This window comes from Panthera tigris, chromosome B4, assembly GCF_018350195.1.
Source record: "Panthera tigris isolate Pti1 chromosome B4, P.tigris_Pti1_mat1.1, whole genome shotgun sequence".
NCBI lineage: Eukaryota > Metazoa > Chordata > Mammalia > Carnivora > Felidae > Panthera > Panthera tigris.
In genome coordinates, this window is record NC_056666.1 from 54,408,226 (window position 1) to 54,423,974 (window position 15,749).

Here is a 15,749-nt window from a genome sequence, read left to right on the forward strand (position 1 = left end):
TAGCATCACTAATCATCAGGAAAATATAAATTAAAACTGCAATCACATCATCAAATATCATTTTATACCAGTCAGGATGGCTAAAATCAAAAAAACAAAAAAAACAAGAAAATGTGTTGGCAAGGATGTGGAGAAAAAGGAACCCTCATGCACTTTTGGTGGGAATGTCAACTGGTGCAGCCACTATGGAAAACAGTATGGAGGTTCCTCAAAAATTTTGAAAAAGGAATTACCACATGATCCAGTAATTCTGCTACTGGATATTTTCTTAAACAATCTCTACATGCAAAATGGGCTCACACTCACCACGCTGAGATCAAGAGTCAGCTATACTGACTGAACCAGCCAGGCATTCCCTACCTCCTAGCCACTAGTAGATATTTAACGAAGAAAAGGAAAACATTTTACAACTTTCTTTTAAAAAATAATTTTTTTTAAGTCAGAAAGCAGCTAATGACACAACTGAAAAGGAGACAAGTAAAAAAAGGGGGGGGGGAGCAAACACATATCCTTCACTTCATCATAAATACACAGCTCTTTTAGTGTTTCCCCCACCAACATCCCATGGGAGGCCTAGCTTTCCATGAACTCAGGAGTAAATTCCATTACTGTGCAGGGAAAACTTACTGCATTCAGGTGTGATGATTTCAAACAAATATGTACTGGCACTGCTGAGTTCAAGTTCTACAGTTTGGGCCCTAACTTAAGTGGGGTTAGTGACCAGGTTGTGCTGAACTCCATAGGCAAAGTAGATAGCAAACCCAATCAGAGTCCAGACACCAAATCGGGCCCAGGTGCCAGCTGTCATCTGCATCATAAGGTAAACATTCATGAAGATGCTCAGTAGTGGGAGGAGAGGCACAGCAGGGACCTTAAAGTGAAGGGGACTGGAGCTCTGCGGCTGTCTCCAGATGACCCCAGTGATCCCAGTGATGAGCACCAGGAGGAGCACAACCACTGAAATCCACGCTAGGTTTCCAGAAAGCAGAATTGGCCACTGGGCCAGCACCAGGCAAAGAAGAGTGAGCAGCAGAACAACCAGTGAGGAGCAAACATAGACAACCCGGCCAGAGAGTGGAGTGGGGGTGGGGCTGCATGGAAAAAGTAGTCCCTGTAGAGTCAGCCTCTCTGCTGCAGATACATTCTGTTGCTGCACCTCTGCTTCATGTCCCCCATTCCTCCTATCAGGTTGATACCTGATGATGAGAACACAAAAAGCAACCAGAGAATAAGATACCAGCGTCCCAATTGACCTCAGGTCCACAAGATCAGTGATTCCAAAGAAGAATATCGTGATTGCTCCAATAATCGTAAATACCACAGTGGCCATGAATCGGGGGTATATACTGGTATAGATCCTGGTCAAGACAGGAAACAGGAGGCCATCTTCTGCCATCATGCATATCACCCACTGTATGGGGGTCATAAAGCCCATGAAAATGCCACAAACACTACAGAAAAATCCAAAACCTACAACGTAGTAGGCAGGGGCCCAGCCAATATGGAGAAATGCCTCAGGCAAGGTGCTCCCAGGTTGAAGCTTGTAATAAGGCACCATAAGTGTAAGTGCAGAAAAGACACCAAAATATACCACAAAGCAGATGAACAGTGAAATCACAATGCCCATGGGGATAGAACGCTGGGGATTCTGGACTTCTTTCACTCTGGTAACAATAATACTGAAACCTATAAATGTATAGAAACAAGTAGCTGCTCCACGGAGAATCCCCTGGAAGCCAAAAGGCACAAATCCTCCAGAGCCCAGAGGGCCCAACTTAGAAGTGTCATTGAGTCCAGCCTTTACGTAGTCCTCTTCTGTGAGCTGCCAGTTGTGCAGGTCCCCCTTAATGAAGCCAGAGATGATGACAAAACTGAGAACCAAAATTTTCACCAATATGAACACTTTGGAAAGGGCGAATAACTCATAAAAATTCAATTTCTCTAAGTAACAACAGAAGGGCCACAGCAAAGTAGCCTAGATTGTCTGCAAGGACTTGAGGAACATGCTGAGAGATGCTTTCACGCAGGGTCTGAGACATCTGGTTCCCAAGCAGGTTTTCAAAGGTTAAGACCCAGGTCATGGTATAAATAACTGTATCAGCAGTAAAGGACAGGATGAGGTTCCAGCCAGTGATGAAAGCCCAGAGTTCACCAATAATGACATAGGTGTAGAGATATGAGGAGCCAGAGTGGGGAACCCAGGCACTAATCTCAGCATAGCACAGCCCAGTCAACACAAAAGATAAGCCAGCCACCAAAAAGCAGAGCACGATGGATGGTCCTGCTTGATTGCTGATCATCTCACGAGCCAGGATGTACACACCTGCGCCTATTGTGCGGCCCACACCCAGGGCCACTAAATCCAGAGTGCTCAGGCTTCTTTCAAAGGAAATCTCAAATACTTTTTCCTCCAGTGGACGTCTGCGTACCAGCTTTTGGCCAAATCTGTGAAATGCCTGACACAGCATTCTAGCTGGAATTGAAGAAGATTCTAAGGATTAGAGAGCTATAGCAAGCCTGGGGAGTGTTGGATCAGTTCAGTGAGGCTGAGTTAAGCTGAGTTGCGTTGGGGTAGCCAATTTCCCTTGTTCAAGATTCAAAGCTGCTGCTTCATATTTCTTCTAGTATGTGGTATTCTTCCATAATTCCTAGGTAAACAATAAATATTTATTGAATAATGTTGTTCAACCAAACAAAAAAACTCAGAAGTCGCATATAACTTGTTGCAGCCCAAATATCACAGAAACCGACACCAAAAGAAATTATAGAGAAATCAACTCTGCTTTCCCCCCTAAAAAAGTGCCAAATACCTTCCAACATTCTCCTTTTTTTGCACACCACATGACATAATCCCATTTGGATTCATCTAACTCATGTAGCTTTGTGTACTAATTAAGCTTTAAGACATAACAGGGTGAATGTATTGTGCAATAATTTACACATGGGATATTTGCATGGTGCCTGAGCTTGAGTTATGACACAGTTCACAGACTAGAGGTCCTTGTTGCAATTATAGAGCCATATTGAGAATATCATCTGAGTTTAAAATACAAATATTTGCCCCTAGTTTTAAGACCCTTACCCCCAAATCAGCTAGCCAAGGTCTGATGTCATTTTTGCCCCCTTTATCCCCATTCTGCATCATCCATTTAGCTGTACTGATGTCACAGAATGTACAGTCCAACTCTTCACTTTACCCTCCTAGGCCCACATGGGTGCTGTGAAAAGAGAGGAAAAGGGAGAAAGGGGGATATCTACCTGCAAGGTAAGAAACAGGATTTCTGGAAAGAAAACACTGGAGAAATGGGTGCAGCAGGCAACCAAGAGTCCATTACTAAGAGGGGAGAAGAGCCAGAAAAGTCATTTTATGATATCTGATATGCAATAAACCACATAAAGTAACCAGATAAATATTCACCACAGTTTTTATGTCCACGGTTTTAAGACTGTGATGGGTAGAAAGAAAAGAAATAAGTCATTTAGCTCAGTATCTCACGACAAAAACAATTCCTTCTGTCTTCTTCCTCTCTGGGTTCCAAGAAAGAAGGTGAATTCACTTCTGCAGAAAGTCTCCTCAATGGCCACATTGTGCTTTATAAACACCCTGCACCATCTGTGGTGTCAGTAGCCAACTGCCTGGAGACCCTGCATTGATCTGTGGACTTGTATTAAAACACTCACCTGTAACTCCCTTTTAATTTTTCACAAGGAGTTATTTTTAACTCACTTAAACCATAGTCTGAATGTGTTCTTAGTGAAGGAATCCTACGTGTGGTTCCTCCTTCCCCTCCTCCCCTGGCTGCTATTCAAATGGGCCCCTCCTCAAGGAGAGCAAGACTTTAGGTGAACAATTCACAGCAATGCCCCAGAAAGGAGTAGTGGAAAACAGAGAAACAAAATCATGCAGCCCCCACTCTCCTCTCTATTCAGGATTGGATTTTGAGAGAATTTTAAGAAATGTTAATAGAGGTTTCTAAAGATGGAAAGACAAGTCAAAATTGAAAAGTCTTCTCTACAGATTATCAAAAGGAACCCTTGGATTATGGGTCGGACCTTCTGTCTACAAATCCATCTAGACTCCTTATTTGCCACCCACCAGTTCTAATGTAATGATTTACTAACAAGCACACAACATAGACAAAGAGAGTCAATACTTAACTCAGGGAAATTTTCTACACTATAAATGTGATTGACGTATCCCCCACCCACCCCCAGGCTTCATCTCTTCAGTGGTTCCCATTGCCCTTCATTCTTAATCCTGTCTTACTTCATCATCTGACCTGTGCTTATTCCTCTAGCATCATCCCCTGCCCAGTTCGTAATGCAACTGCAAAATCCTACACCCACCCTGTTCCCCTGCTTCTAATGCCTTCTTGTCCCCTTCACTTAGCTAACCCCACTTCTCTTTCGGTTCCCAGCTCAGATGTTGCTGCCCCAGGAAGCCTCCCCTGACCCTTATGCTGCCTTTCTTATGTGTTCTCATAGCACCCCAGGCTTCCCTCATGTGCCATTTATCATAATGTAGCAAAAATTCCAGGTCAGCTGCCTGTCTCCTCCATCAGAGTGTGAGTTAAGTGCTCGATAAATATTTGTTGAACAAATACACAGAGAAGAGAATCCTGAAAGAACACATAATCCAGAATTCCTATCTACTTTACTTTGAGATACATACTTTGTAGCCAAGTAACTTTTATAAATCTGGCCCAGGTAAAGATATAAATGACATTACCTTTCCTATAAAAGGCAATCAAAATCAAAAGTGTGGAGAGAAAACCAACTGTGATAACACCTAGACTGCACATCATTCATGGCAGGTATAAACCACAAAGAGTGATAAAAAAAATTGTTTGCCTTTGAGGACAGCTGTTTTAAAACTATCAGGCACCCTTAGGTTATAGGCAACCAACCACCCAAGCCCAGTTAGGGAATCCCTATTTTTTTTGAAGGCATCATGTTCAAGCCCTATAATCTAGGTGAGGTGTCCTAATGTAGAGGTTCTCACTTCAGGGGACAGAGGGAGGCATAATGAAGACATCTTGGAACATTTTCAAATGTCATATCCTCTCCCTCTGGAGATTCTTTTCCACTAGCCCCATACTTCCCGTGACTGCTCTAAGCCACCCAATTGACAGGAATTGCTGTCAATCTCAAAGGAAAAATATTCTAAAAGCTTCCTTCACAGGAAGGCAGCACAGTTTAGTAATTAGTAGTAAAGCTCTGCAGGTAAACTGTTTAGGATCAAATCACATCTCAACCTCATACCTGGTGACTCTGAACAAATTATTTTACCTCTCAGGGCTTTAGTTTCCATGACAGTTAAATGGGAGTAAAAGTAAATACCTCACAAGGTTGTAGTAAGGAGTACTTAGCTCAGTACCTAGCAAACAATATGTACTTAATATAATCTACCTAAATGTTTAATATTGAAATCTGATTCAAAGTCCACAAACCTTGAAAATCATTTAGTACTTATAAATTTCTAACCTCAAAATGACTCACTAAACCCGAGCTTGTTAGCTAACCTTAATGAGAAAATGAAAACTGTTTTATTCCATATAATTCACCTTGAAACTCTAAGGACTCTAATTAAACACCCTCATACAAGCTGGTGCTAAACACATGCGGGTCCCAGGAAGACTGAGTTCAACCAGGCATCAAAAAATGCAAGGCTCAGATACAATAATAATATCTTTCCCCATGGATGCCTCATCTTATTCCTGGAAGAGGCAGTACTGGGTACTATAGAGGTAAGAGCAATGAATATTATATCAGAAATTTTGGATTTGAGACCTAGCCCCTCTGCCTGACTATATAAACTAGAGTAATTTGCTTAATCTCTGTAAGCCTCAGTTTCCTCATCCACCTAGAAGCTTACTGGACTTTCCTTACTGGATCAACATGAGAATTGGATGAGAAGATACAAACTATCTGGTGGGAGTGTAACTGGGGCCACCATCTTGAAGCACAATTTTAGCGCCATTAAGAATGCACACCCTCCCACCCCACAATCTCTCTCTGAGGTCAACACCCCAAGGAAACTCCCTCCTGAGTCCATAAGGAGACTCATATGAGCACGTTCAACAAAGGAAGTTTATGATAGCAGGAAGTTGGAAGCTATGCCAGAGTCTATTACTACAGGAATATATAAGTAAAAAGTGCCCTACGTGCACAATGAAACATTACACAGCACTCAGATATAATAAAGTGCATTCAATAGCAATTGGATAGGATGATGTTTAGTAGGAAAAGTAAAAAGCAGGATGAGGTGTATAGCGCAATGCCATTTATGGACATTTATAAAACATCCAGAAAATGCCGTCTATTTGTCAAGGATAAACGTGCATTTGATAAAAATGAGATGAAATTCCTCTGCTCAAAGTCTTCCACTGGTTTCCCTTCTTAATTTTTATTTATTTTTGAGAGAGACAGAGGAAGTAAGAGAGGGGCAGACAGAGAGGGAGTCAGAGAATCCGAAGCAACTCCCCACTGTCAGTGCAAAGCCCGATGTGGGACTTATCACTATTGAAGGTACGATATGTTTTACTTATTTATTTGTTCATGATTTATCTCACTCCAAAAGAATGTAAGCTCCATGAAAGCAGGACTTCTTTTTTATTGTTTTGCTCCTGGCTATATTCCCCACACCTATAACTGTGACTTACACAGTTGGCACTTTGAATTTGTTAAATGGTTGAATGTATCTAAATACACATATACAGCATGGATTGGAAGAGCATTTGTTAATATAATAAAACAAGTACCTCCAGTGAGGATGGAAAATGAGAATAAAGATCAGGATGAAAGGTGAAAAAAATGCACTGAAAAGGGGCCTGACAGGAAGCAATGGTGCTAACAGTCCATAACTGAGGAAGGGGTTGACTCCACTCTGCGCACTTCAGGTTCAACAAAGGAATTGCATGAGACAATGTGAGAACAGCTGGTTAATAATCTAATAAAGGACAGAAACTCAACAGATTTAAATTGAAGGGAACTGGAATCCTATAATGTCAGCATATAGAGAATACAGAGAAGGAATACCTGCTAGAAAGAGGGTGGAGTCCCCTACCAGTTCCCCCTGAACCCATCTCCCTTTTCCCAATTCCTCTTTCTCCTTCAGATCCTTCAACTGTCTCTGGATGCTTCTTTCTGGACACTAAGGATTCTTGTACCACATCTCTTTCTCTGGGGAACTGTCCCTAGTCACCTACCTCACAACAAAGACACAAAAATGGGTCCTAACATTTGTTGAGTCACATGCCCCTCTGAGGTTGATCACCTCAAAAAAATGTCCTACACTCTTCTGAAGTCCATCCATGGATCCTGAGGAGGAATCCCAGAGGAGGACCATCTGAATGGCAGAGTGGGAGATGGGTAATGCTTTTGATAATTTCTGTTTCCCACAACTGTGTTGTGCAGGGCAGTCTTTGTGCTCTTCCCACTTTTATTGAAGATGACGGACAGTGGGCTGCAAAGTATGAAGATACCAGAGACGCAACCCAGAGAACAAAACGTCTGGGAATGAAACAATTACATTTCATGACTCCAACAGAAGCAGGCCGAACAAACAAATGAACAAGCAAACTCACAGAAGAGAAAGCACACCAGTGATTGGGAATCCTGAGAAAGTACCACGAATCCAGCTTATAATAACAGCAGAGAGAAACACTGTCCTCAAGCACCATGTTCAGAAATGCCCTCTCTCTTTGAAATAATCTATGATTATTCCAATAGTTTATATCCAGTAGTTTATATTCAGTCCAGACTCTGACCCAGCTGTCAAAGTCCCACCCTAATTCTGTCCCCACCCTCAGGCCCATCACCTCCTTCCTGACTCAGCTCCTCAGATCTTGACTTACCCTTTCTGGGATGAGCCTTTGGCCTAAGTAAGTGCCTGTCCTGCAAGGGATGCCCTCCTCACTCCTTTCTGTCCAGTCTTTATGCTCTACCTCTTCTCAACCCTATTCTACAACCTTCCCGCTACACACATCAAAGAAGCCTTTCCTAAGACTTCCTGACTGATACCCATCGCCCACCTCCTCCCCTTCCTGCCAGCACTTACAGCCTGTCCTGATGCTTAGCTGAAACTAGTTTTCCCTTTCTGTCAGCTGGTGTCCTGGGTGTGTCCCTTAAATTCCTTTAAGGTCTAAAAGCTGCCAGAGGGCAGGGCCAGGTTTCATTTACCTCCTCTTTCTGAATTTCACACTCCCACCCCCAACCTACAGTAACCAGGATAAGGATCTGCTCATAATTGTACCAAGAAACCAAAAGGCATTTAGGACAGAGAAAATGAATATGTAGATGTATTGATTCACTACTACATCTTGACATTCCTGTAAGTTGGATTTAAAAAGAAAGAGAGAGAGAGAGAGAGAGAGAGACAGAAAGGGCCAAACCTAGTTGGAAACAGGAAACTAGAACATGCATCATCATCTATTTCAAGTGCATTTCCTAAGGGCATTTCCTAATGAGGCCCCAGAGTATATGAATATCAGTTTAATTAGGAAACTGTCTCTCCCAAAGGAGGTGCTTGTTCAGAGGAAGTGCTGAAAGAAATGCAGAGAGAGGCCAGGGAATATGAAGACAGCTTGTATAAATTCCATAATGCCCTGTTCTCCCCACTTCCTTCCCTCTCTCCTCCCTGGGTTTCTCTCAGTCTCTGAGCTCCTTCCAAACTCCAATACAAAAGTTCCATCCCAAGTCACCAAAAGAACTCCTGTCAAGTCCAAAATTTCACTCACTTAATTGCAAGCTGTCTTGCTTTCTCAACCAGCCCCACCTGCTCTCCTTTGTCCTGGAGGTCCTAGAGACTCCTCTGTCTCTAAAAAGAGTACTGCCCTCACTCTGGACATTTCCTTTTCAAAACATTTTTCCAAGGCAGTAAGTTCTACTGGCTTTCTTGGTTGGATGTTAACGCCCCTGCAATCAGGAAGTTGGCCTAGTGGCTCCTCTTGAATAGCCTCAAAGAGAGTTTAGATACCAGTTACTTTGCTAGAAGTTTGAGACACTCTTGACAGGAAGGTTAATGAGGCTGTTAAATAATTATTTTCCAGTTCTCAATGATTCAGGGAAGTGGACTTAAATGAAACACCTCCAAAGATTATAACAATTCTTTGTATCCAAGGACAGCTCCTTCCTGAGTGTATAAATTATCTCGTCCTCCTTAAAATTTTCCAGACAAGGAAAACTCTGGAGCCAATCTAACCAGTAGCTCCCAAACAAACAAGTATAAAGCTCTTTGGATAGCTGAGCTTCCCGGAGTTTCTGAACTTCTAACTCAAGCAGCCCTGCAACTCAGGAAGGGGTAAGTCAGGAATACAGGAGTAGAGGTTTGAGTTCAGGGCCAGAGCTTGAAATAATACTAAGTGTGGTACATGTGTACACCAACATTCCAAAGTAGAAACAGTTCAGAGTACATATGAAAAGCTAAACAGAACAAAAGCTGCCATGAACACTGGGGCCAAGTCTTATATCCAAGGGTACCAAAAATTAGTTAACAAAATCAAATGAAAAATGAAATCTTCCATTTTCCCTGTTTCTGTCTTCTCTAGAAGTCTGTGTCCAGGGTCACCTGGGTAGCAGAATTGGTTAAGCATCTGACTTCAGCTCAGGTCATGATCTTGCAAGATCATGTCTCGTGGGTGTGAGCCCTGCATCAGGCTCTGTGCTGACAGCTTAGAGCCTGGAGCCTGCTTTAGAGTCTGTGTCTCCCTCTCTCTGCTGCCACACCCCCACTTGTGTTCTGTCTTTCTCTCTCTCTCAAAAATAAATGAACATTAAAATTTTTCAATTAAAAAAAAAATAGAAGTCTATGTCCAATCATAGTCCTTCATATATTCATTCAACAAATATGCTGCTCCCCATTTATTCAGCAGTGCACATAAAACAAATAAAACACAAAAATCCCTCCACTCAACGTGCTTACGTTCCTGCAGTGGAAAGCAAACAATAAACAAATAAGTACTATGAAGATATACTGTGTTGGATTTGCAATCAATGCTGCAGAGAAAAGGGAAACAAGGAAAGGTTAGGATGTGTTCAGAGTGGGTGTTGTGATTATAAAAAAGGATGATCTGAGACAGCCTTACCTGCACACTCTTGTGCAACCATCATTACCATCATCTCCAGAACTTGTTCATCTTCCTCAGCTGAAACTCTGTACCCATTCAACAGCAACTCCCCATTCTTCCCTCCCCGCAGCCCCTGACAACCAACCACCACCTACTTTCTGTCTCTATAAATTTGACTACTCTGAGTACTTTATGTAAGTGGAATCAAACAATATTGTCCTTTTGTTACCAGCTTATTTCACTTAACGTAATGTCTTCAAGGTTCACCCATGTTGGAGCACATGTCAGAATGCCCTTCCTCCTCAAGGCTCAGTAATATTCCATTGTGTATATCCCACATCTTGCTTATGCATCCATGCACTGATGGGCATGTGCGTTGTTTCACCTTTTGGCTTTTGTGAGTAATGCTGTTATGAATACAGGTACAGAAATATCTTTTTGAGTTCTTGCATACAATTCAATAGTATATACACCCGGAAGTGGGATTGCTGGATCCTATGGTAATTGTGTGTGTATGTATACACACACACACACACACACACACACACACACATATGGAGAGAGAGAGAGAGATTATCATACTGTTTTCCACAGCATCTGCACCATTTTACATTCCCACAAGCAATGCACAAGCCTCCCAATTTCTCCACATCCTAGTTAACACTCATTATCCTCTGTTTTTATTTAATAGCAGCTATCCTAATGGGTGTGTGGTGGTAAGTGGCTACTTTTGAGAAATATCAAGGATGCCTGTAGAGCCGAGACAGAGTGAGTGAGGGGGAAGCAGTAGGGGATGAAATCAGAGAGAAAGCAGGAAGCCAGATCCTTCATGTAGGATCTGAGAGTCACAGTGAGGACTTTGGCTATTCTTATGGGTGTGATGGAAACCTTAGAAAAACTGATAGTTTTACATGTTGCCACTTAGACACTTATCACCTTGTCCACACTACCCCTTCATCTAGAAGGATCCCATGGTTTGCAAATAGTTAACAAAATAGAAGGAAAACTATATATACCCAGGGCCAGCCTCCTGCCATTCTCCCTGGTCCACCCTCCTGTCCATAAAATTGGTAACTCTGAACAACCAGCAGCCATCAGAGAGTACTGCCCTTGAAGTAGGATGAAGCCCTAAATCACATTCTTTCTGATCACTACACTGTACCAGATAAGTGACATGTAAGTGCTCATTACCATCCTTCTGGAAAATGACACTTACCTCAAGTCTTTTTTTTAACTTGAGCTGCCTTTTATTTTTTAAGTTTATTTATTTTGAGAGAGAGAGAGTCAGACACATAACTGACTGAGCCACCCAGAAGCCCCTTCTTCAAGTCTTAAACACACACACACACACACACACACACACACACACACACACAGTCCCAACCAGACCTGCAGTTTCATGCTATTACATCCAAACTTCTAAGATTGTATTTCTAAAGCTTTCTTTTAAAGTTCTTCTACCACTTACTCATCCTATTAACCTTTTCTGTGGCTCCTGCTTGAACAGGATAAACCTTTCCCCACACATGTACATCTTGCTAGCATTAATATCAGCCTTCACACAGACTGTCCTTCTCTGCCTAGAACACTCCAAACCCTGTTCAACATGACCCTCCTTCTGGAAGCTTCTCTGGGCACACCTACAAATAGATATCTGATCTTTCCAGTGTGCTCTCTTTGCCCCCTGCTCTCTCCTCATTAATGTCTAGCGGCATAACTCACTGAACTAGAACTTTGTACTCAGAGGACACTCAGTTAAGAAAAAGGGTAGGAGTCAAAGGTGGTGAGATGGAGCTGAGGAGCAGATCTTCTGCTTGAAGACACTTCCATCTTGCCTTTCCTTCTCCAGCTGAAGCCAGAGGTAGAAAGAATTAACTGGTCACAGCTAAGGAAGTACCCCAGGATTTAGAGCCCTTTTGGTGATATCAGGGGTCTCACACAAGAACTGAAGTCCAAGTCTCTTTCACCACAAAGTGAAAGTACAAAGGAAGCAACTCAAGTGAGCTCAGACAAAGTGCATTATCTATCACATTTATGATTTGCTCCAGTGTCATACCCTTGATGTGTGACAATTGACATCAACACCAAGTTTTATTACTTTCACTGATTTACTTCATTTGGAAAATAATTCACCTAATGCTTTGCAATTAGACAACATGACACAGGACTCAAACTACAATAACTATAGTTAAGTCTTGTCTGCAAAAGGGAGGAGTGGGACAATAGTCAATTGACTAAATGCTGTGTAGAATACGATTAAACTTGTTTAAGGAGGATAGGGACGTATCCATGAAATGCCTTTAAATAATAGCTCCTAGAGAAAAGAATTTTCTGGATTGGCTACCATTTTTCCTGTACTATCTGTGAATATACAGGTGGGTTCAGTGTATTTTGAGTTGTATCTAAAGTGAAAAATTGGATGGTCCCTCTAGTAGAAACCACAGGACATTTCTATGTGAGATACACTGGATTCAATCTATTACAGATGAGATTTCAACTACTGTAAGTGAATACAAAGAAAAAATCCAAATTAGAAAGTTCAGGCACCACAGCAATTCTTTGTACAAAAGAACTCAAGCAAAAACAATATTTTCTTCCCCCTAAATTATCAACACCACCACTATTACCCCCCAAATCATCACACACTCAGTTTCAACAGCATAAGACAATGGTGGCAAATATAGAATTCCCCACCCTGGGAACTTACAATTAATGGCACTTCATGAATGCCTTTCCACCTACCAAAAAAAGTAAGAGATACATACACTATGAACCAGGAAGATATTCCTCAATCAGAAATGAACAAAGGCAAGGGCATGTCAAGTTCCCAGATGCCTTCCTAGATGGAAGGCAAGAGTAGTAAGGACCTCATTTTCCACTGTTGGCAAGAATTGTGAATACCTTCTGTGTACTGTTAGTCAGCCTGAAGGCCACATAAAAGAGTGGGGAATTATGCTATCTTGGCATTGTGTATAACTGTTTCCCAGGAAAACATCAGTTCAAGTTACATCTTCAGCGTGGGCCATGATCCAATAAACAGAGTCTCATTTAGGGCTTCCTTCCATGCCCCCCACCAAAAACATGAAACAAACTCCATAACACCTTGAACCAGTAAATCCAGCTTGCCCAACTAGACAGATCCAGGTAAATATTTGCTAGAGATATTGATACAGATCTATATACTATAATATTAATAATAATTAAAAACAATAATTCTCAGTCTTGGTCTGTGCAGAAAAATAAAAAAAGACACAAACCACTGCAATGGTAAGAAATGTGTAACTTCTCCCATGGGGAAAGAGAAGTAAAGCTCAGATAGCTTCCCTGAAAGGATGGAAAGAAAGCTGAAGTAACCAAATTCGCCTCAAACTAAAGAAAATAAATATCCAAACTTCTCTCCCAGGCATCTCCTGAGAACAACCTCACCAACTGATTCCTTAACAAGCATCCTCCCATCTATGATCTTACTTTTTACTGTATTCTGTTTGCATGTTATTTGGAAGAAGACTTTGTCCCCCCTTTCTAAAATAGAAACTCCTTAGGGTAGAACCTACTTCATGTATTCTGAATGAGGCTGGAAACCCTAATTCTGCATGCAAGTAAACATTACTAGGTGAAACCAAGACTTGAAGGCATGACAGTCCCCAAACTGCCTGCTCATTAGACCAAGAGGAAACACAGCCACCTCCTCCACCTCACCTACCTACCCTACCACCCCAGTCATACATCTCTCAAATGAGATCCCACCTTGGCAGAGGCTGAATTCCAAGTCAGTTAAAACTCATCCTGATGCAGACTAACACACACCAGACCAACTGTATGTAGACCAATCCACACAAATGTAGACCAAAATCTATGTAGATGTAGACCAGAACATTTTTGCTTCCTTCCCACAATACCTATGGAGTCCTTGCTACATGCAAACATCACACTAGTACCACTGTGGGTAAACAATTAGATAGCCAGAGCTTCTCTAGAAACTGTTGAGACTCGGGGCGCCTGGGTGGCTCAGTCGGTTAAGCAGCCGACTTCGGCTCAGGGCATGATCTCGCGGTCCGTGAGTTCGAGCCCTGCGTCGGGCTCTGTGCTGACAGCTCAGAGCCTGGAGCCTGTTTTGGATTCTGTGTCTCCCTCTCTCTGACCCTCCCCCATTCATACTCTGTCTCTCTCTGTCTCAAAAATAAACGTTAAAAAATTTTTAAAAAGAAAGAAAGAAACTGTATAGACTCTTATAAATACTTATCTAGTATCTTTCTGGGGTGGCTGTGAACAAAGAGGCTTTTCTTAGTTTCTCTGGGATAAGTTCAGAGAAGACAGAGTTAAATGCAATGTTCCTCATTCATGATTTGACACATTTACAAGTTTAATTTCAGTCAGAATCCAGTTATGTAAATTTTTAACATTTCTATCACACCAAAACAAGATGATCAGCTTAAGAAATGAGAAAAGCTTGAGTTTCTGCTTCTAGAGGTCTTCAGAAACTAGATGGGCTACCAGGAAGAATCAGAATTAGATTTTCCAAACAGAAATCAGAAAGAGAGCTGGGAAAAGCCAGGGAGTGTGTGCAATTAATGGATTAGAAAGTGATGTGATTGGGGTGCCTGCATGGCTCAATCGGTTAAGCATCCAACTATGGCTCAGATCATGATCTCACAAGTCATGAATTTGGACCCTGCATCAGGTTCTGTGCTGACAGCTCAGAGCTTGGAGCCTGCTTCAGATTCAGTGTCTCCCTCTCTCTCTGTCCCTCCCCTGCTTGCACTCTGTCTCTCTCAAAAATAAATAAACATTAAAAATTTTTTAAAATAAAGTGATGTGGTGCATTGATGTCAACAGTGAAAATCAATTTCTTTTCCACTTCCCCCTACGATTCTCTACTCAGCTCCAGATCCTGTCAACATAGAACACCTAATAAAAGTCCTCAGGAGAAAGCAGTAGAAGGAAATCCATCTGTCTACCCTACTTATTTTCCAAAATATAACTATGATGGAGGATGGACTTTGTCTACAATGAGCACTGATCCAAACACATGTTTTCCAAGAACACTTGCTAAATAGCTTTGTTTCTTCTCACAAATCCTTCTTTTTCTTGTAAGCACAGATTCTAGATCCACCCAGTGGTCCCATCTATCCCTAAGTTCTGTCTCCACCTTCAGACTAGCGGTTGTGAGTTGTCAGAGCCCATGGCTACTACTTCCATGTACCTCCTCCCAGTATACACCCTCAGTAATACACTGCACACAAAGTGGCTTAGAAAGACTGACTATCTCTCTGATTATCTTCATTCATATCTTTAAATGTGTCCTTCTGTCCTCCCATGTAAGTACTTACCTGTCTCTTTATCTCTGTCATCTCTCACCAGACTTGCTTGGCTCCTCTCACAGCCCTAGGTAGCTGCTTCACATTGCCACCATCTTCCTTGGAAAGTTAATTTGTTTTGCTTTGTTTTGTTTAATTTTGTTTTGTTTTGTTTTGTTTTGTTTTGTTTTGTTGTAGGAAAGACACCAGATCATCTGAGTCAGAGTCCTGAGTTCTATTCCAAATATAGATCAACATGACTTCTCCACCAAGACCCACTTGGTTCATCCCATATCAGCCAACATAATCTATAACAAAGATCCACTGCCACCAACTTTTAGGGGACACTCTTCATCCCTCGTTCCTAATTCTTTTTAATCCCCGC

At 41.9% G+C, this 15,749-nt stretch overlaps 2 protein-coding genes across 2 annotated transcripts in view; both read right to left on the reverse strand.

Moving 5' to 3' along the window:
* The window catches only part of LOC122240308 (cationic amino acid transporter 3-like), a 123,635-nt gene that overhangs the window by 95,022 nt on the left and 12,864 nt on the right, over positions 1 to 15,749 (reverse strand). The gene's annotated exons all lie outside the window — the stretch shown is intronic.
* The window catches only part of LOC102972767 (cationic amino acid transporter 3-like), a 28,437-nt gene continuing 12,887 nt past the window's right edge, over positions 200 to 15,749 (reverse strand). Inside the window, 2 exon segments of the mRNA XM_042991893.1 lie at positions 200 to 1,940; positions 1,942 to 2,648. Of these exon segments, the coding sequence (XP_042847827.1) occupies positions 704 to 1,940; positions 1,942 to 2,468 (1,764 nt within the window). The 5' untranslated portion in view covers positions 2,469 to 2,648 and the 3' untranslated portion in view covers positions 200 to 703.